At 36.9% G+C, this 21626-nt stretch overlaps 1 protein-coding gene across 3 annotated transcripts in view; it reads left to right on the top strand.

Moving 5' to 3' along the window:
- Positions 1-874: 874 nt before the first annotated feature.
- Positions 875-21626, top strand: part of STYX (serine/threonine/tyrosine interacting protein) — a 47662-nt gene continuing 26910 nt past the window's right edge. For 2 of the 3 annotated variants that reach the window (XM_028506144.2, XM_036010106.1), the window contains exons 1-4: positions 880-1267; positions 15969-16001; positions 17437-17490; positions 21017-21114. In XM_028506144.2, coding sequence (XP_028361945.1) covers positions 1211-1267; positions 15969-16001; positions 17437-17490; positions 21017-21114 — 242 coding nt within the window. In that variant the 5' untranslated portion in view covers positions 880-1210. Of the gene's footprint in view, positions 1268-15968; positions 16002-17436; positions 17491-21016; positions 21115-21626 lie in introns of all 3 variants that reach the window. The other variant, XM_028506145.2, reaches the window with a different exon arrangement.

The following is a 21626-nucleotide window of genomic DNA, read 5'->3' on the forward strand; positions in this document are numbered from 1 at the left end:
TTTACTTTATCCACTGTAATTTGCAATTTAATTAATAAATGACTTTTGCTTTGTTTTTTTACTTTGGTGCTGGTTTTTTTTCAAGAATCAGTTTGGTGTACAAACCTTAAATGTTTATGTGTGGGTTCCAAGTTTGATTTTCCTCACCTATTGAAACAGAAAGGGTAATATTATCTCCCTAGGCCCAGAGAAAACATCACATACCTAATCTTTATTAACAATATAGTATTAACTCTTGAGCCCCTTCTAAAAGATACTGAAAGCGCTGTAGTTTATCACAATGTTGAAATATTGATAAACTTCAAGTTAAAGGGAGAATTCTTTCTTAAATATGTGCAATTTACTGAGTGAGCTATCAATTCCATTTCTGTTTCTTAGGATTTTTTTCTATTAGGCATTTCTTGAGATTTTCTAGCCATATACTCAAGTCCATTTAAATTTGCATAAAAGTGATGGGTGTTTCATTTTCTGTGTAGCCTAACAATTTTAAGAGAACGCTTCACTCATTACTCTTTTGGTTAGAACCTCACTTCAGATTGCCCAGCATTCTGAAAAGGGAGAAACTATAGTTTTCCTTGCAGATGTCAGCTACTGGTGGCTAGGGTGTTTTGACCGTTCTTAGTACCAAAGAGACCCGGATCTGCCTGGAAACAGTGGAGCTGCATTGCCCCACTGCCTTTCCCAAGACCTTCAAACATTCTCTCCCTCTTCCTGCAGCCCCGCCTCCCCTACGTCGCGCGCGGGCTCGAGCTAGGGAGCCTCAGGCCCCACCCCGCGCGTCTGCGCTCTTGCGAAGAGGCGGGGCGTCGGCGCGCTGACACCTGGCGGCGGCGGGGCGGGCCGAAGGCGCGCGTGGGCTGGGATTGGCTAGGGCGGTGCAGGGAGGGCGGGGGGCAAGGAGGGAAGACGGTTGTAGGGCTCGAGCTTGTGCCCGAACCTGGGTGGTCTGAGGGGCGCGGAGACTCGGGGTTAGGGATCCCGCAGCATAATGGCGGCCCGGTATGAGCCGCCTAACCCTCCTCTTCCCCTCTGTGGTCGCCGCCGCCGCCGGAGTCGCCGGGACCCTTTGGTCTGCGTGTGTTAGTAGTAAGGCCGCTGCCCGTCCGTCAGCCCTCCGGTTTACCGGCGCTCCCTCTTACTGCCAGCCCGAGGGTCGGGCTGGCGAATAACTCCTACTCCCATCTCACCCACCAGTCAGCCGGCCGGGATCATGGAGGACTTGAAGCTGGAGTTCCCCTCTCTCCCACAGTGCAAAGAAGACGCCGAGGTGAGTCGGCCACGCAAAGGCCGAGAGGCAACCGCAGGCCCCAACCGTCGAAGTGCCCAGCGATACTGGAGCCTTGAGTGCGTCCCGGGATCTCGGGGTGGAGCCTCCGGCTCAGGGGAGGTCGGCTCTTTCCCTGATTCATTTATTTTCTTACCGAGACGCCGCCGGTGCGCTTGGGTGTGGGTCTGGTATAGTTTAATGAGATGAGCAAAAGTAGTCCCTTTACCCCCTTAGGTCAGCATCGAGGACTTCCTTGGAGTAAAGTTCCCCTTTTATTGCCAAAGCAACACGAAAGTAGTGTTGCTTTTAATCTCATTTTGAGGGATATCTTTGGTGTCACAGAGTTCACTTGTAGGACACATACCCCCGGTCCCCACCCACATGTGGAATAGACCTGGGGCCTGACTTTCAAATGGGCCTTCTAAAAGTTTTCCAAAGTTGTTGTTTCCTTTTTTTTTTAAGGCAAAGCTACAAAGTTGGCTCATTTGAGTCTGAAAACTTAAATCAGAAATCTTGCCCTTCGAAGGAAAGTTAATAGAGTAAAATTTTTCATAGCTTGGTCTTCTGAAGATTTCTAGTTTGGGGTTTTCTTTATAACCCACTTTACTTCTTCCCTGTATAATGTTTGTATTGAGTTGAGTTTCTTTTCCCCCTCATCGTTAGAATATTTTGAAATCTAAATTAGTAACAGGACAAGGTATGCTTTAGCATAATCAAGAAAAAAATCTACAATTTTCTAGTTTTTTTAAAAAGATTTTATTTATTTATTTTTAGAGAGGGAAGGGAGAGAGAGAGAGAAACATCAATGTGCGGTTGCTGGGGGTCATGGCCTGCAACCCAGGCATGTACCCTGGCTGGGAATCGAACCTGCGACACTTGGGTTCGCAGCCCGCGCTCAATCCACTGAGCTATGCCAGCCAGGGCTTTTGTTTGTTTGTTTGTTTAAGATTTTATTCAATTTTCTAGTTTTAAAGATCTTAAAAGTAAATGGAAGAAGAAAGCTCTAATTTTAAGAGACCCTTTAATTTACACCAAATATTCATTCTATTGAATATCTTCATTTGGGGTTCACATTTTTTGTTTGGCAGGATCTTTTGCTTGTGATAGTGATCCTTGAGAATTGCATGTTTTCAGAGTAGACTCGCATAGGTGGGGAAAAGTTGAATTTATATTTAAAAATGAATTTAACTCTTTTCTTCATTTAATATGAATACGAATAATGTGAATGGGAAATATGCTTCTATATCTTGGAAATTATTCAATCATTTCAGCACTGGAAGCAATCTTAGGAATAAAGTAGACAGTTGAAGAAATTGTAGCTTAGGAGAATAAGTGATTTGCCATGGTAACACAGTAGCACAAAGACAGTGAGAACTTTGATCTCATGAATCTTATTAATTCATTGTTCTTTTTAGTACACCTCAATTCTTCCCTGCTTTCATCTTAAAATGTCTAGTTTAAAATGTTTAAAGACTTGTCCTTACTAGTGTGGCTTGGTTGGTTGTCCCCCAAAGCAAAAGGTCAGGTCCCTGGTTTGATTCCTGGTCAGGGCACATGCTTGGGTTGCCAGCTGGCCCCAGTTGGGGCGTGTGTGAGGGGCAATGGATTGTCTCTCCCTTCCCTTTTCTCTAAAAATAATTAAGTAAAATCTTTAAAAAAAGTTTAAAGACTTTACATTTAATCTTTTTAAAAAAGATTTACTTATTTGTTTTTAAACAGAGGGAAAGGGAGGGAGAAAGAGAGGGAGAAAAGCATTATTGTGTGGTTGCCTTTCATGCATCCCCCACCAGGGACCTGGCCCCCAACCCAGGCATGTGTCCTGAGGTAATGGAACCTGCAGCCCTCTGCTTTGCAGTCTGGGACTCAATCCACTGAGCCACACCAGCTAGGACTACATTTAATCTTTTATTGTGTATATTATATGCAAAAATTAGAAAATCTTACTGGGAATATACCTTCTTTTCTGTGTGGGACAGAAGTAAATGTTTAAAGCCTAATAGATAGTGATGCAAATATTACCTACTGAAAGCCATTTCTTTATCTTATAGCATTAGATGTTTCTTCTCTATTTGTTGCAAAACTGAGACTGGCTTAAGGGAAAAGAAGTAACTAAATCCAGAAAGCTAGAGGTATAGCTAATGTCAGAGTCTTGACTAGACATTATAATACATCAGGACTGCTGCTGCCTGTCATCACGCTTGTCTGTACTTTCTCTCTGGGTCTGTGCTTTTCCTTGGGTTTTTTCACAGGGAGTTTGGCCAACATCTGCTCCAGGCTCATACCATGATGGAGCCTACACATTGAGGAATAAAAGCACTTTTCTCCAAGCCTTAGTGTTTAAAATCTAGAGGACTGAGCCAGCTTAGGTCATATGCCTATCCTTTGGATCAGTCATTATAGCCGGGAAGTGGTAAATATAATGAAAGGCCCAGGCTAGGTCATATACCCACTTCCTTGGTTAGGGTAGTGAAGTTTGTCATTGGTAGACATTTCCACAGAAGATGGAGAGTGCTTTGGGGGCAGACAGAATGATAAATAACCATTAAATAGGGCATGTAATTATTCGTGATGAACTAATAAAACAAGTTAATTTTCTACTTTCCAATGAGATATGTGAAGTGTCAAATTGTCTTAAACCTAATTAGCATGACCAGCCAGCACTGTGTCTTCTACATAGGAAGCACTATATGGAAAGCTAAATTACAACCCAAATCTTGCTTAATAAAAATGGAATTCAAGTAATGAGTGCTCTTAATGATTGATGTGATCAACCTGTGATCCTATCATCTCTGTAAGAATGTTACTTCCAAGTTTCTTGAAATACTGGTCAGGGCATTCTTTATAGGACAGTGCTAGTGTTACCCAGTACAAAGTGCCCAAAGCTTTGAAAGGCCAAAACCCAACACATAAGAGTTTGGCATAGGGAAAGTTTACTTACTGAAAGGCACCAGCCAAAAAGGTGAGGAGCCTTAGTAGTTAGTTACTCAAATCCATCTTAAGAAATGGGAGGAGGTGTTTTTGTAATACTCAACCCCACACAGAATTCCTGAAATGATTAGTTCATCTATGCAAGACTAAGCAGGAGCTATTAACCCAAAGGCCATGGAACAATACAGGCTTGAACAAGATAGAGTCAAGCCAAGCATTTCATTCTTACACTAGCAAAAATTTAGTTGTTTCCAGATCACTTTGCAAAAAGATTGACACTCCTTTGTTTAAAACTATACTGTGATTTCCTGTCTTGAGGATGAAGTTCAAACCTGCAGTATCATCTGGGAGGTCTTGTGATCTTGCATTTACCTACCTCTAACCTTATTATGAGCTACTGTTCCTGTTGCTCTCTTCTCTGCATACCCTAGTTATATTCATCTTCTCTCAGTTTCTGGAATGCTTTCATTTTTCCCCCTACTTCATGAACTTTGCTGTTTTCCTCTGCCATGGCTACCACCACTCCACTTACCCTCAACTAATTAACTACAAGCATGTATAGCACGACATTTCCATCAACGAAGCACCATGTATACAAACAGTGGTCCCATGGATGGAGCTGAAAACATTTCTATTGCATAGTGATGTTGTAATTGTCTAATGCAACAAATTACATAAATAAATACCAAATACATCTCTTTGGCATAGAATTATTTTAGGTTGGTTAATTTTAAGAAATGGTAGGATTGGCAGCTTTGGAAACCAAGTATACATAGAAGTTACCCTTTGTAAAACACATTTACCTTTGTAAGGAAAATCTTCATTTGTAACAATGCCTTCCCACCCCAACCAAGAGGGTGGTGACCTTATCTCTAGAAACTCTTATCAATGTAGAAGACGACTATAACTTAAATGTTCATGGCAGCCTTACCCTTGTTACTGTGCTTTTCCTGATAACCTCCCATAACTGACTCCCCTACTCCCAATTTCTTTGTCAGCTGAAGGTGTTACTAAGATGGTGGCCTCAGCCATTTTTGTAAGTTACTCAGTTTTGGGTCTCTCCTTCTTAAATAGAAAACCACAGGCCCAAAATGGTGTCACTTGAGCTGAAAGCCCAAGATGAACCTAAATACCTGATCCAATTGCAGTTCAACCTCTACCAGAAACATAATCGGCTTGGGATTTTGTGATCAATACTAGTGAGGTAATCTGCCTGATAAGACCCCTGACCTACCTCTAAGGGAAAGTGTCCTTGCCTGAAGTAATCCATTGTTTTAGTTTCTTAGTCTTGTTTCTGCCTACAAAAGCTTTCCATTTTGTACAGCTCACTAGAGTACCTTTCTAGTTGCTAGACAGATGCTGCCCAATCATGAATTGCTTGACTAAGCCCATTAGATCTTCAAATTTACTAGGTTGAATTTTTTTTAACACTCCCATGTATACAGGAGTTATAAATCTTATTAAACTTTTGTTTTTCTCCTGTTAATCTGCCTTTTATTACCAGGATGTCTTGGCCAAGAACCCAGAAAAATAAAGGCAAAATAATTTTTCCTCTCTATTTTTCATGATAGACTAAAAGTTTCGTAAGGAAGCTTAGTCACTATTAGGTTTCTATCTTATTTGCCATTGTTTCTTTCATTTAACACAGTGTCTGGTATATCTCATAAGCTTAACTAATGCTTATGAGATATTAAGCATTAATATCTGTTGAATTAACTAATTGTTGAATTAATTAAAGAATCTTGACTGGTTTTGTTAAAAAACAATTTGAAAAACAGAAATTGATGATCTAATTGGCTTTAATTGATTCATGAATAGGAGCAGCATCCCACCTAGCAACTGGAAACAAAATTTATGTAGAGTATAATGTACTGATATTAAATGTGCAATTCAGTGTTTGATAAATATACGTGTTAGGGTAGCTGTTGACACAGGCTGTGAAAGAATTCACAAAAAGAGGAAAATGCAGAACGCAAATTTTTACTCACTTTCCAAGGGAGGAAAGAGGCTAGGCGTGGAGAAATGCACCAGCACTGAAAGATTGGGACTGTGAGCTTTTATTGGATTACAAAGGGTGGCAGGTGCTGTTGTGTGGCTGCTGGAGTGTTGCAGCACAGGACGTTTCTGTTTGTGTAAGCTGCAGTTTTCTCTAATGTTATCTTTTGCTTGGTGCTATGGGGAACAGTTAGTCACATTCTATTCTAGCTTTTCCGGTAATTTTTCAGTAGTGGGGACATAAGCTCAAAAGAGTAAAAATGGCAGTCCTATTTAACAAGGTCATAGGGCTGCTCAGCAAATGCTGCCACAATAGCGGATGGTGCCACTTCTGTCCTTTCAATACAGGGTGGGCAAAAGTAGGTTCATAGTTGTTCCTATGGAAAATAATACAATAATTAATAATAATATAAGAAGAAACTGTGTTTTGTGTACTCACAACTGTAACCTACTGTTGCCCACCTTGTGTACATCAGTGGAACTATTCCTATCAAAGATATAGACTGTTACTACCAACATGGAAAGTTACATCCATTTCCATGGAGTCCCTACCTCATCCCATAATGGGCAACAAACATGATTTCTTTAATCATAGTGTAGTTTTATCTGTTGTTGAACTTAAATGAAATCCTAATTATAAATGAAATCATACAGAAGGGACTCTTTATGGCTTCTTTCACTGCGTATAATATTTATGAAATTCATCTATATTGTTGTGTTTATGAGTAGTTGATTCTTTTCTGTTGTTGAGTACTATAGTACTGTGTGAATACCATGAATAGACATTTGGGTTATTTGGGGTTAGGTGAATAAAGTTGTTTTAAATATTCTTATTGTACAAATCTTTTTGTAGACATATGGTTTCACTTCTCTTTGGTAAAATCCAAGGAGTTAAATTGCTAAATAACAAGATTGGTATATTTTTAACATTTTATTTAACACTCCCATTAGCAACTTTTGAGAGTCCCAGTTGCTCCACAATATTACTAGCATTTGGTGGTGTTCATCTTTTTAACTTTAGTGTTCGTGGGTATGGAATGGTATCTTTTGCTTTTAGTTTGAATTTCCCTAATGACTAATGTTGTTGAGCACCTTTTCTTGTGCTGTTGGCCATTTTTATATTTTCAGTGGTGAGATGTCTTTGCCCATTTTAAAAATTGGGTTGCCACTTTATTGGTGTATATTTAGATATTTTGAATACAAGTCTTTTATTGGATATATGTATTAAAATTTTTTTTCCAGTTTTTGGCTTGCTCTTTTATTTTCTTGGCAGTTCATTTCATTGAGCTAAAGTTTTTAATTTCATGAAATGTAATTTACCTTTTTTTTTTCCTTATGCTTAATACCTTTTGCACTCTCTTAAGACAGTTTTCCTTTTTCCAAGGTTGCAAATATATTCCCCAGTTTTCTTCTAGATGTTTTACCATTTTTGCATTTATGTTTATACAGTCTTTTATTTGTTCAGTGAGTACTTATTGAGTGCCTACTATGTGCCAAGCACTGTTATCAAGCATTGGAAATAGATACAGCAGTGAAGCTAGACAGATGTTTGTGTGCACGTGTGTCTGAGGGCAGGATCAAGATTCATTTAATTTTCTAGATATTTAACCAGTTTTTCCAACACCATTTGCTTAAAAGACTTTTCATTCTTCACTGCACTGTCTTGGTATGTTTCAGGAAAATTAACTGCAGATGTGTATGTCTTTTGGAATATATTCATTTCCACTTTTCTATTTGCATTTAATCTGGAAAAAATAATTCTCTCTTTTTGGTGTGTTGTTGGTAACCATTTCATTGTTTACCAGTGCATTTCATTCCCTTATCTTGCTTGGGGTTTATTGGGCTGCCAATTTCTGAGGCATGGTATCTTTAACCAGTTTTGGAAAATTCTCATTAATTAATATCTTTTTAAAAATTTTATTTAATTTTGGGGGTGACTATTAATAAATGTGTATAGCTTTGAAGTGTGTAATTAATAATACATCATCTATTACATTGTGTGTTTACCACCCAAAGTCATATCTCCTTTTGTCACCATATATTTGACTCCCTTCAAAACTCCCTCCCTTTTCTATTAGTATTTCTACCCATTCTCCTTTCCCTCTATTGTCCGTGTCTGAGTTTTGTCCTGTGTGTTCATTTGTTTTCAGTTTTATATCCCACATGTGAGTGAAATCATATGGTTCTTGACTTTTTCTGTCTAACTTCTTTTGCTTCTTCTTGAGATAGGCCTGTAATGATATAAACTTCCCTCTTATTACTGCTTTTTCTGTATCCCAAAAGTTTTGATTATGTCATATTCATTTGTCTTTATGTATCTTTTGATCTCTCCTTTTATTTCTTCTTTGATCCAATTTTTCTTAGTGGCATGTTTTTTCATCTCCACATATTTGTGGGTTTTTTCCAGCTTTTTACAGTCGATTTCCAATTTCAAAGTGTTGTGGTCAGACAATATGCTTGGTATGATCTAGCCTTGAGAATGTTCCATGTGCACTAGAGAAGAATGTATCATTTGATGTTCTGGGGTGAAAGGCTCTCTGTACATGTTGTTTTTGTCTATCCGATCTAAAGTGTCACTTAAGATGGATATTTATTTATTAATTGTTCTGTTTGTACAATCTATCCATAGCTGTCAGCAGGGTATTTAGGTCCCTTATTCTGATCATTTTTGTCAGTTTCTCTCTTTAGTTCTGTTAGTAGTTACTTTATATATTTTGGTGCTCCGTGATTGGGTACATATTTACCGATAAGTGTTTTGTCTTCTTAGTGTATTATCCCCTTTATCATCATAAATGTCCATGTGCCAAGCACTGTTATCAAGCATTGGAGGGAGTTTTGAAGGGAGTCAAATATATGGTGACAAAAGGAGATATGACTTTGGGTGGTAAACACACAATGTAATAGATGATGTATTATTAATTACACACTTCAAAGCTATACACATTTATTAATAGCTTTGCCTTGGCTGGTGTAGCTCAGTGGACTGAGTGCAGCCTCCATACCAAAAGTTTGCTGGTTCACAGGCCAGGTCCCCAGCTGGGGGGATGTGAGAGGCCTCCTAATCAATGTATCTCTCACACACTTATGTTTCTCTCCCTCTCTTTTACCCTCCCTTCCCTGTCTCTAAAAATAAGTAATAAATAAAACCTAAAAATAAATAAGTAAATAAATGTCCATCTTTGTCTCTTGTTACTTTTTTTAGTCTTGAAGTCTATTTTGTCGCATATAAGTATATCTACTTTTCTTGGTATGCCATTGCTTAGAGTATCATCTTCTGCCTTTTCACTTTGAGTCTCTGTTTGTCCTTGCAGCTGAGATGTGTCTCCTGAAGGCAGCATGTGGCTGGGTTTTGTTTTTTGTTCCAGCTTGAGACTCTGTGCCTTTTTATTGCTGAGTTGAGTCCACTTACATTTAGGGTGATTATTGATATATGAGAATTTCCTATAGCTGTTATGTCTTGTTTTCTGGTAACTCTGTGTTTCCTTTGTTTGTTTGATTTTTTCCTTATGTTTCTGTTACTTTAGTTTGGTGGTATTCTATGATTTTGTTTTACTGTGTTTCCTCTTTTTTTTATGTTATGTGTCTTAGTTTCCAAATTTTTGTTTGTGGTTACAATTAGATTTTGGAAAATAAATTTTCATATATACAGCACTCCTTTTTCTTTTGAATGCATTTTCTTCCCTTTGCAAAAACAGACCCTTACCACCTCCCCTTCTGTTTTTGTTGTCACACATTGTCTCTCTGTATGCTGTGTTTTCATTTCTAAATTGCAGTAGATATTGTCTTCTCTTTTTTTAATGGTTTTTTGTCCTTTAATCTTTGTTATATTTAAGTACATAATACTCTGTTCTGAATAAGGGTTGCAGTTTCCTGCTTCTGTCTGTCTGTTAGTCATCTTACTCATAGTTTTGTATCCTTTAGTCTTTTTGTTTTAGATAGAATACCCCTTCAGTATTTCCTGTAAGGCAAATCTTGTGGTGATAAATTCCCTCAGCTTCTGTATGTCTGGAAAAGTATTTCTCCTTCACATCTGAAGGATAACTTTGCTGGATATATTATTCTTGACTGGTAATTTATCTCTTTCAATAATTGGAGTATTTGATTTTACTTTCCTCTGGCTTGTGGAGTTTCTGCTGAAAAATCCGATAATCGAATGGGGTTTCCTTTATAGGTTACTGTCTTTGTTTCCCTGGCTGCCTTAAGAATTCTTTGGTTGTTGTTGTTATTTTTTGTCATTAACTTTTGACACTTTTAATATAATGTGCCTTGGAGAAGGCCTTTTGGGGTTAATATTATTAGGTGTTCTGTTTGTTTCTAGGATTTATAGGATCCAGATTTTTCCATTGATTTGTGTAGTCCCCTTGATTATTTCTTTGAATTGGCTCTCTGTTCCCTTTCCCTCTCTTCTCCTCCTCGCATACCCATTATTCTTTTCTTTAAAAAAAGAAAAGATTTTATTTATTTATTTTTAGAGAGGGAAAGGGAGGGAGAAAGAACAGGAAAGAAATGTTGATATTTGAGAGAAACATTGATCAGCTAGCTGCCTGTCACACATGCCCCGACCAGGGGACTGAACCTGCAACCCAGGCATGTGCCCCAACCCGGAAGCAAACCGGCGACCATTCGTTTTGTGATACGACACCCAACCAACTGAGCCACCCAAGGTCAGAACAGGTATACCCATTATTCTTACATTGTTCTTTCTGCTTTTTCTCATGGACTCAGTTCTCATAGAGCCCTTCCTCCCTCCCTCCCTGCCTCTCATTTGTCTTTTCTTTCACCTACATCATTTCTAGATTTCTATCTTCAATAGCACTCATTCTTTCCTCCATTTGCTCAGTGCTGTTTCAAAGCTGACTAGTTTATTCTTTATCTGTTATTGAGTTCCTCAGCTCCAGATTTTCTATTTGGTTATTTTATTTTTATTTTTTCCAAATATAAGAGAAAGGGTTCAGGGCCTTAACCCTTGGAGTGCCTGTGGAGTGTTCTTTTATTTTATTTTATTTTATTTTATGTATTTTATTTTTAGAGGGGAAGACAAGGAGAGAGGGGAAGGGAAAGAGAGAGGGAGAGAAACATCAACATGTGGTTGTCTGTCATGCGCCCCCTGCTGGGGATCTGGCCTACAGCCCAGACATGTGGCCTGACTGGGAATTGAACCATGACCCTTTGGTTTGCAGGCCTGGGCTCAATCCACTGAGCTACACCCACCAGGGCTGTTTGGTTCTTTTTTTTAAAGTTTAAACTTCTTTGGTGAAGTGTTCATGTTGTTGATTTTATTTCTGAGTTCATTAAACTGCCTGAGTTTTCTTGTATTTCATTGAGTTTTTCAGAACTGCAGTCTTGAATTCTCTGTCATTTATTTATTTTTCAAATTTTTAAAATTTCAATTTTTTTTTTTGCTTTTTTCCACCATTTACCCCCCTCTGTCATTGAAATCACATATTTCCATGTCTTTAAGTTTATTTTCTGGATATTTTTCATTTTTTTCCTAAGATGCCTTGTTACCTTGGTTAGTCATGGTATTGATGGATTTTTTTTCTCTTCTTATGCTTTTATGGGAATGAAATCTAATTTAAGACTAATATTTCTCTATTTAGTAAGTTGTATTCAAGTGCAAGTTTTTGTTACTCTTACACTGCTTCATATTCTTGGATCTCTGGGATGGTTAAAAATGCCCTGTACTCCCTGGGGACATAGGTGTCTTCTCTGTGACTGGGTCCTCTCGGTCTCAGAGCACCATCCCCATGGAGAAAAGTAGTGGGCAATGGGGTTCAAAACTTGTGAAATCCCAGAGCTGCCCCTGCAACTAGTTGTTGCACTGCCATAGATGTCCCAGGTGTTCCCACTGGGTTCAGCTGCAGTGAGTGGGAACAGGTGAACTGGGAGAGGCTGGCTTCTGCATTTGTGGCTTTGTTCTCCCCCCAGCAGCTGCAGCTGTCACACCCCCATCGTTGGGACCAGCTCCAGCTTGTGCCCATTACTCAGGAAGGAATGCCTCTTCTTCTCCAGTTCTCAAGATTGCAGATAGTGTGCTCTGCAACTTGATACTCACTGTCACAGCTTCTTCTGGGGCCTGCTGCTAGCTCTAGGAGGGTGAGAGGAGTCCAGCTCTGAGCTCTGGGAGATTGAAGGAGGGTGAATAAGAGTGAGGGAGGGTGAGGGGGAGTGGTCAGGCTCCAGTGGCTTTGTTTTCTGCCTGGTAATGGTGGCTGCCAGACCACTGCTGCCATAACTCTGTGCCATAAATCTCTAACCCCATTACTAGGTTTACCTACAATATGTCCTGACCACTCAGGCAAGGATGTTTCTACCTCTCTCTTCTAAGTACTGCAGAGAGTGTACGCTGTAATCCGATTCCTCCCCTCTCCTGAGACCCACAGTGAATTCCAGGCTTTGGTGTCACCATACTTCCTCTTTCTTACCTGTTTGCCTCCCAGTTCACCCACCTTTAGATGTTTCAATGTGTGCATCTCTCAGATGTGTTTATGTGTTGAATGGGGAGTCCTTTGTTGAACTATAGCTGTTCAACCTCTCATGCCACCATGCTTCTGACATCAAGAACAGTATCTTGTGTAATATTACCTTTCCTTTATTTTTTTCTCCTTTCTGGAACTTAGATTCTATGGTCTTAGAATCTATGGGTGACTTTTCCAATTCTGAATTTAGGTCATTTGAAAGGTCACTTCTGGTTTCCAGTTCACAGATTCTCTCGTTATCGGTGTCCTTTCTTCTGTTTAGCCTATCCACTGTTTCTTATTTTCAATTTCAGTTGCAATTTCTCATTTCTGCATATTCATTTGCTGCTTTTAAAAATCAGTTTTGTTAGTCATATTTTATATTATTATTATTATATATCATTAAATATGTTAAGTGTTTTGTATTTTTCATCATTGTCATATCTGCAGTCTGTAGGTGTCATTCAGTTATATCTGCTTTTCATGGTAGCTCATTTCCAACACCTACCCCCTTTTTTTAAGTCAGTTTTTTATTGTGAGCTCATTGAACTTACTGTGTGAGTTATTTCTGACTAGGTTTAGGGTATGTACCTCCGGAGAGAAAATGCATTTTGCTTCTCCCAGGAACCTATGGACACTATTTACCCAGGTCCCCTTGACATTAAATTTTCACTTGGCCTCACAAAGATAATTGAATTCTAATGCCAGACTTGAGTGAAGGCCAGATTCTGTGGTTAGGAAGGCCCCACCCTACCATTCCCACCACATTCTACTCAGATCCAAAGCTAAGAAATAAGAAAGGCAAGAATTCTCATTTCTGTGAGAATGGGGTGAGGGTTTTTTTCCCCGCTCCCTAGTTTATCTTTCACTGAGGGTGTTGCCTTTTGGGGTGCCAGCTTTTTGTTCTTGATCTGACTTCTCACTTTGAGCAGGTCCTAGGCTTTGTCTTATGTCTCACATATGTGGTGCGGTTTAAAATATGGCCATGATGAGGGTGTGGAACAACTGGAACCTCCATACCTTGCTGGTGAGAGTGTAAATTGGTTTTGGACAACTTTTAATCAATTTCTAGTAATGCCAAATATAGGCTTACCTTGTGATGTAGCAATTCCATTGCTATTTACATGTCCAAGAGAAACGAATGTATATATCCACCAAAGGACACATAAGATTTTCATAGCACCTTTATTCATAATTGCCAAAACCTGGAAGCTACTTAAGTCTCCACAGAAAACCGGGTAAATTGTAGAATATTCATGTAGTATAATACTGCACAGCAATAACAAAGGAACAAACTACTGGCATATTCAACAACATGGATGAATCCCGTAGGCATTACATGGAATGAAAGAAGCCAGATATAAAATAATACTGCTGTATGGTTCCACTTATATGAGGTTCAAAAATAGACAAAACTAATCTGTAGTGATAGAACTTGCTTGTTAGTTTAGCTGTGCATTTAAAGATAATTTTTAAAAGTATATTTTAACTCATTACTTAGACTGTTTCTCGGGATTTATAGTCTACTACTACATTGCTGAGACCAATTTTCAAGATTAAAATAAAATACATTTTCTGTTTCTTTTCTCTTTTTAAAATGCTCTTTTTAAAAAATATTTTATTTTTAGGAAGAGAGGAAAACAGGGAGAGAGGGAGAGAAACATCCGTGTGCAAGAGAAACATTGATCCGTTGCCTCTCGTATACCCTCAGCTAGGGACCTGGCCCATAACTCAGGCATGTGCCCTGACTGGGAGTCTAACGAGCGACCTTTTGGTCCTCAGGCTACTGAGCCATACCAGCCAGGGCTGGTTTTTGTTTTTGTTTTTGTTTTTTTTTCTTCTTTCATTTTGTTTTGTTTTTGTTTTTAAAGCCTTCTGTCATTGTAAGAGTATCCTTCCTTTCTATTACGTGTGTACAACAGTTCTACATTATATATAAAAGTACTTCTCTGATGCCCTGACTGCTTGGTTCAGTTGGTTAGAGCATCTACTAAAAGGTTGTGGGTTTGATTCCTGATCAGGATATGTACCTAGGTTGTGGGTTTGATCCCTGGTTGGGGGTCTGTGTGGGAGGCAGTTGATCTGTGTTTCTCTCTCTCTGCCTCACCCCCTGAAAAAAAAATCAGTGAACACATCCTCTGGTGAGGATTAAAGAAAACAGCTTTTCCGATTTGGGGAATCTGGATAAAGGGAATTTCTTATATGACCTTTTGCAACTTTTCTGTAATCCTAAAATTATTTCAAAATAAAAAAGTATTTAAAAAAAACTTCCAGTTTTAACTTTAGAAACCTAATTACTATTTATAATTCTGAATTTTATACAGCCAAGTTGGAAATTTGGAGTGCAGTCTGTTTACAAATTAGGCCTATTTATATTTTTTAAAGATTTTTATTTGTTTATTTATTTTTAGAGAAAAGGGAAGGGAAGGAGAAAGAGGAAGAGAAATACCAATGTATGGTTGTCTCACATGCCCCCTACTGGGGACCTGGCCCACAACCCAGGCGTGTGCTCTGACTGGAAATCAAACCAGCAATCATAGGCCGGCACTAAATCCACTGAGCCACATGAGCGAGGGCAAGGACTATTTGTATTATATTTGATTTTTCCATATCAATTTGCTGTAACTTTTTTTCTTTTTCTAACTTTTAAAATGTTTTACCTTTTGCCATTGGCATTTAGTATTATTTTTAATCTTCCTTATCTTGGTCTACATCCAAAGACAGAATGAAATCTATGCTTTGTTGAAATGTGTCTTTTGAGGGAATTAACTAGACAGAATCTTAAGCCAAAGTAAGATATAGAAAAGGCTGTTTGATATGCATCTGGCAGTTAATATCAGGGATGACGAATACCTGTCACATACCATTCTTCTTTCATCCGTAGCAGATATTGCTTATTGATCACTTCATTCTTTTCTTCCATAGTGTTTCTCCACACATTGTTTTAGCTGTCTGGTGCCAGTTGATTTGAATTGGTATGAATGACAAGTCTATTTAACATCTCTGATTTAGAGGATTATCTGGGGGAGAAACTTCTAGAATATCTGTTCTTATAATTAATGAACTATCCTACCCCTTGTATGAAGTAACATAATCATAATTTTGTAAGCCCAATTATTTAAAGAATATCTTAATCATTTTTTGGCACTTAAATTTTCAGGTGTTTGTGAAGCCAATTGAATCTGCTATTTTTATAGAATATTCTTAAACTATAATCTGTTCGTAAAAATATCCACACACTTAAATGTCACATCTTTAATTTTTAATTGGGTGGCATTTTTATAATGTTATTTACTTTTGTAATTTTTTTTCTTTTTAAGGAGTGGACCTACCCTATGAGACGAGAGATGCAGGTATGACAACCTTTTTGTTTATTAAGGCAACCCAACCTCACAAAGGCTTTGACTCCTTTGTGGCTCATCTGTTGAATCATTATCTGTCGGTTCATCACTAACTCTTTTAAATAATATATTTAAAGTTAATTGTGGATCTTAAAAGATGGGAAATGAATTGTTGCCTTTTTTATTATTATTAACCATGGACATAGTAATATGTGTACATGTTTAGTGAGTCACTTTGTTTTTCTGCATCTGAAAAATTGGATTCAATATTTATATTCCTTTTGAAAGCAGTTTGCTCTGTGTTTGTCTAGTTTAGATAAATTCAGGAGAGTTGATTTTATATACAAAGCTGTTAATTGGGCTGCATCATACCTTAAATACTTACTGTATAATGTATTATATTCCTGATTTCCAATCAACTTTCATAAGTAACTCCTCCAGAAGACTGAGTTGAATTACTCCCAGTGTGGAATAAATTAAGTTATAGCTAATTCTCATAACAGTTCATTCTTCTTTTGCATTTCTCAGCATTCGTAGTCAACTCTGCTGGACCTAGGGTCAAGCAATGTCTTCTGCTGGGGATCCTTTGACTTCTAAAAATGTTTCTTTTATTTCTTAGTGAAAAATCATTTTTGAAAGCTATGTGATTACCTATGAGGCATTTTACTTGGTGCTGTGGGGAATGTGAAGATGAGTAAAATGTTATTTCTGCCCATAAGAAGCTGGTAGGAGAAACCAGACCTATACACAAATATGATATCCTATACTCTATCCTATGATAGCACCTTGGGTATGATAGAGCCCAGCTGAAAGCTTACTGTGTTGAATTCACATAGAATAAATTTCAGTTTAACATGAAGAAGGTACTTATTTAAATTGTTGAAACTGTCAATAAGCAAACATTCGATATTGGTCTTTATTTTTAACTTGCTATACTTATCTTGTATTATTAACTATTGATAACAGTTTAATCTTGTTGTATCTTGTGCTGCTTTTGACTTGGCTGAATTAGGTTTTGCTTCATTCCAAAAGGAAGATTTTCTTTATGCCTATATCTAGATTATAGCAGAGAATAGAAGTAAAATTAGAGATGTTTTATTAATGTAAAAGATAACAATACAATGTACTAATTCTACCCAAACTGCTTATAAAAGCATTGTTGTCAGTAAAACTGGAAGGGAAAAGCCCTATAGAAGTTCACATATCTGGAATATATTATTCAGAACCACAACTGAACTTTGAATGTCTCATTTGATATATAAAGCATATCTGCATTTCTCTTTCCAATCATTTGCTCAAGGTAGTTAGGAAATGCTCCCTAAACAACAAGCTTTTGAGAAAATTACTATAACAACTATGTAAACACCCCCACAAACCCACTTTTATGGTACATATTTTATATAGATTTAAACTGCTGATGGTAAATATCTCAATTTTTTTTTTCTAGGAAATTTTACCTGGATTGTTTTTAGGTCCATATTCTTCTGCTATGAAAAGCAAGGTATGAACTTTAGGTTAGGTTTATCAAGAGACTTTATTACCAACCTTTTTGGAGTAATTAATTTTTTTAATAAGAATTTTATTTGAGGGAGGGTTCACAAATAATTTCATGTTAACAGTAATTTTCACTCTGGAGTACCTGTCTCTTTCTAAATTTTACTGGGCCAGTGATTCTCAAGTGTTTCACCACAAATCACAGCTGAGTATTTATATTTTATTTTTCTCATGAAATCCATGTATTCAAAAGATTTACCAAAGAATGGACCTTTAATCATTTATTTTTTCTTCTAAAAATATAAAGCCCCAAATAAGCATTTTTAATTAAGGAAACTTCCCTTATCAAGGGTGAGTGTTTATGTTGCTGTGTTTATTGCACATACATACACTCATTTGGATCGAAGTGAGATCCAATCTTATTTTTGTTTTTCCAGAATTTAGATAGAGGTCTGGATGCTCCAAGTTATAAAGTATTGCACCATCTCAAAATATCTTATATAGTCAAACTGGAATTGATTTCTTCAGTTACACAGTTAAGAGGACAGATCTCATTTTAATATATGTAGCAGTGTTGTTGCTACTACCTAGAGGATTCAGCCCTATGAATTATAATAATCCTACTAATTCTCTTTGAATTAGAAGGTGAAACATTGTGTCACAAATATCATCCCCCAACCTCTGCCTATTTAGAAGTCAGTATTATGTATATCTACCTACAGTACATTTTGTTAAAATGGTAGGATTTTAAACTTTCCTGATACCGTGTGATGTATTTGTGAGTTTGGCGTGACTTGGAGCTTTTTAGAGTTATTCATTTTGAAAGTGGAAGGCTTTTTGATAGGTGAGGCATCCTAGTCATTTTGATGGCTTGGAAAGGATAGGGTAGGTAACCATAGGACTTACATGTGACAGACTTTGTAAAAGACAAACATAAAGTTATTGCCCAAATAATGCAGTATTCACAAAATACTGGCCTTCAAGATGGTTTTAGATTATATTATTTGCTTTTTGTATTCCCATTATACCATCTGTCATATTAAATAATATGTATTTATTTACAGATCTTCTCAAAACCTTTTCCTCTAATGTTACCAGATTTTTATTATACAAAGGAAAAGCTTATGTGACAAAATTTGATTATTTCCTACCCTGAGTCATCCATATTTCTTTTCATGCCATCATTCCAAAAATATGTAACAACAACAAAACAAAAAATTATAATGGATCCTGGCTGGGTGGCTCAGCTGGTTGGAGCATCATCCTGTACAACAAAAGGTTGCCAGTTTGATCCAGGTCAGGGCACATACCTAGGTTGAGGATTTAGTATCGGGCGGGATTTAATTCCCAGTATGGGATGCAACCAATCGATGCCTGTCTCTGTGTCTGTCTGTCTCTCTCTCTTCCTTCCTCTCTCTCTAAAATCACAAAACATATCCTCGGGTGAGGATTAAAAAATAAAATTATAATGGAGACAAAGAAATGTTAGGGAATAAACTCCTTTTCTAAGACTCACTTAAGCCTATCCTTTATTACATTTGAATACAGTGTCAATAAAAAGGACAAATTAAGACTCTGTGATAACTAGTAAAATCTTTTGTAAAACTTTTCTATTGCTTTAGGTATGGTAAGGTCATAATTTGTTCTATATAATCAAATCTCTTGAATAGTAAAAAATATTCTTTGCTATATTGCATGTGGGTTCTACTTTGAAAAGGTTTGCTTTTACTTATTAATAAGGGGCTTTCAAATTGTCCGTAATTATGTATGTCGTCTTGTAGTTCCTCATATTAATTGATATTAAAATTTCTTCATATATCATAGATCAAGTATAAAGAATGAACGTTGAATTCATTTTGGAGTAGGATAAATGTGAATATGGAACATTAATTATTAATCCTATCAAATGCTTACCTCCCTTTCCCTACTCAGGATATACTTAGGAGATACAAAGGTAATTTAACCCTGATCTCTGCTAGAATCAGAAATTTGCTGCAAAAATTAATATTTAAAACTTTTTAATTAGCTCAGGCTGCTATAACAAAATAATACATACCTATAATAAAAGACTGGATTGCTTAAACAACAGACATTTATTACTCACAATCCTGGAGGCTGGGAAGCCTGAGATCAGGGTGCCAACAAGATTAGGTCTCGGGGAGTTCCCTCTTCCTGGCTTGCCAAAGGCTGCCTTCTTGCTGTGTATCTTCACATGACAGAGAGGAAATTCGGTCTCTTCCTCTTATAAGATCACGAATTCCATCATGGGGATTTCACCCTCATGACCTCATTTAAGCCGACTGCCTTCAGAGGTGTCTAAGTAGCTTCCAAAGATCCACACTTCCTAAAATCATCACCATGGAAGGTAGGGTTTCAACGTATGAATTTTAGGGGAAACAAACATTCAGTCCATAACAAATATAAATTATCCTTTGACTTTTCTGATGAATTACTAGTATTACTGTTCAGGACTATTTAATGTAGAAAGGGGGAATTAAATATATAGGATTATAAAATGGAAGTATAGAAAACTCAAAATTATTAATTCTGATTCATTATGCAAGTGATTGTTCAGTCATTTATTGAACAACTATTATATTCCAGGCACTGTTACACATACTTAATATGAATCAGTGAACAAAGTCCTTGTTCTAATGGAGTTAACATTTTGATCTTAAAATAACATGTCATCTATAGATTCACTGAAACCTATAATAACTTGCAAATAAAGATTTGATATTTTCTAGAGTTGTCATGTTAAATTGCTCTATAATTCAAGCCAAAAAAGCACCACAGTATATAATAAGATATCATTTGGAGTTGCCTTTTTTAACTACAGTAGAATTTTGAAGCCCTGAGAGGTTGAATTAGGTTCTATGAATTGTATAAATTAATTCTGCCTTATAATAGAAAAAGTGTACTGGGAGAAGCCAGAAGTAACCTAGAGATTTGGGCTCTAGTATGGCTATTATTAACTAGGTCAGTAGTGTTGAACCACTGTTTGTCTTAGTCCCCTCTAAAGAAAAAAAGATGGTAGTCAATATATGTAATTACTAAACACTTGACAGGTGCTAAAGGAACTATGCCAAACACTTTATATATTATCATATATAATTCTTAACCACTCAGTGAATAGGTAGTGTTTTCCTCACTTCACATGAGGAAACTGAGCCACAGAGCTCAGGTCATTAGCAGAGCTGGGATATAAAGCTTGGGCTCTCCTAACTCCATGCTTGTAACTCCTATATAGTATTGTTTTCCGAATAAATTATCTTTAAACTCCCATCAGTCTCTAAAATTATAGCTGCAACCTCTTGAGGACACTTAATATATTAATCTTGAATCATTGAAATTTCTTGTTGATTACTTCAGGTATATTATTTTAAAATTAGCTTTAATCTCCTTTATTTAAAGCTCAGATATGGCTGTATTAATTCTAATGCTGAATCATGCATTTTCAAATATCTGTGTTACAGTAAGAAGATGTTTTGTATTTTAAACTGTTTCTCTCCCCTGCCTCTTTTTTTTTATAGCTACCTATACTACAGAAACATGGAATAACCCATATAATATGCATAAGACAAAATATTGAAGCAAACTTTATTAAACCAAACTTTCAACAATTATTTAGGTAAGAATTATTGCTATGATTTATTAAAATATGTGCAGCAAAAATAAATTTTCTTTAAAATATTTAAAATAAGCAATTCATGCACATAATGCAGAATTCTAAAGGTTCAAAAGAATGTATACCAAAAAGTAGGTTTCCCTATTCCTATCCCACAGATATTCAAGTCTCCTCCTAAAGGCATCCAATTGTTGCTTATTTTTGAGTATCCTTCCATAGTAATGTTACATATATAAGCATGTTCCCTACAGATAAACATTTGCTTTTTACACTTGCTTTTATCTTTTTGGAGGTAGCTTTATGTTGTTACTTTTTTTTTTTAAAGGTGCATGTTTCTTTTTTTAAGTTGCACAGTAATCCATTGTATGACTACAATAAAATTTATTCAACCCTTCCCCTATCACTGGATATGTAGATTGTTTCCAGACTGGCTAATATAGCATATAGTGAGCATCCCTGTACATGTCATTTAATTCATATGTGAAAATATCAATAGGATAAATTTGTAGAAGTGG

Source organism: Phyllostomus discolor, chromosome 1 (genome assembly GCF_004126475.2).
Source record: "Phyllostomus discolor isolate MPI-MPIP mPhyDis1 chromosome 1, mPhyDis1.pri.v3, whole genome shotgun sequence".
NCBI classification, from domain to species: domain Eukaryota; kingdom Metazoa; phylum Chordata; class Mammalia; order Chiroptera; family Phyllostomidae; genus Phyllostomus; species Phyllostomus discolor.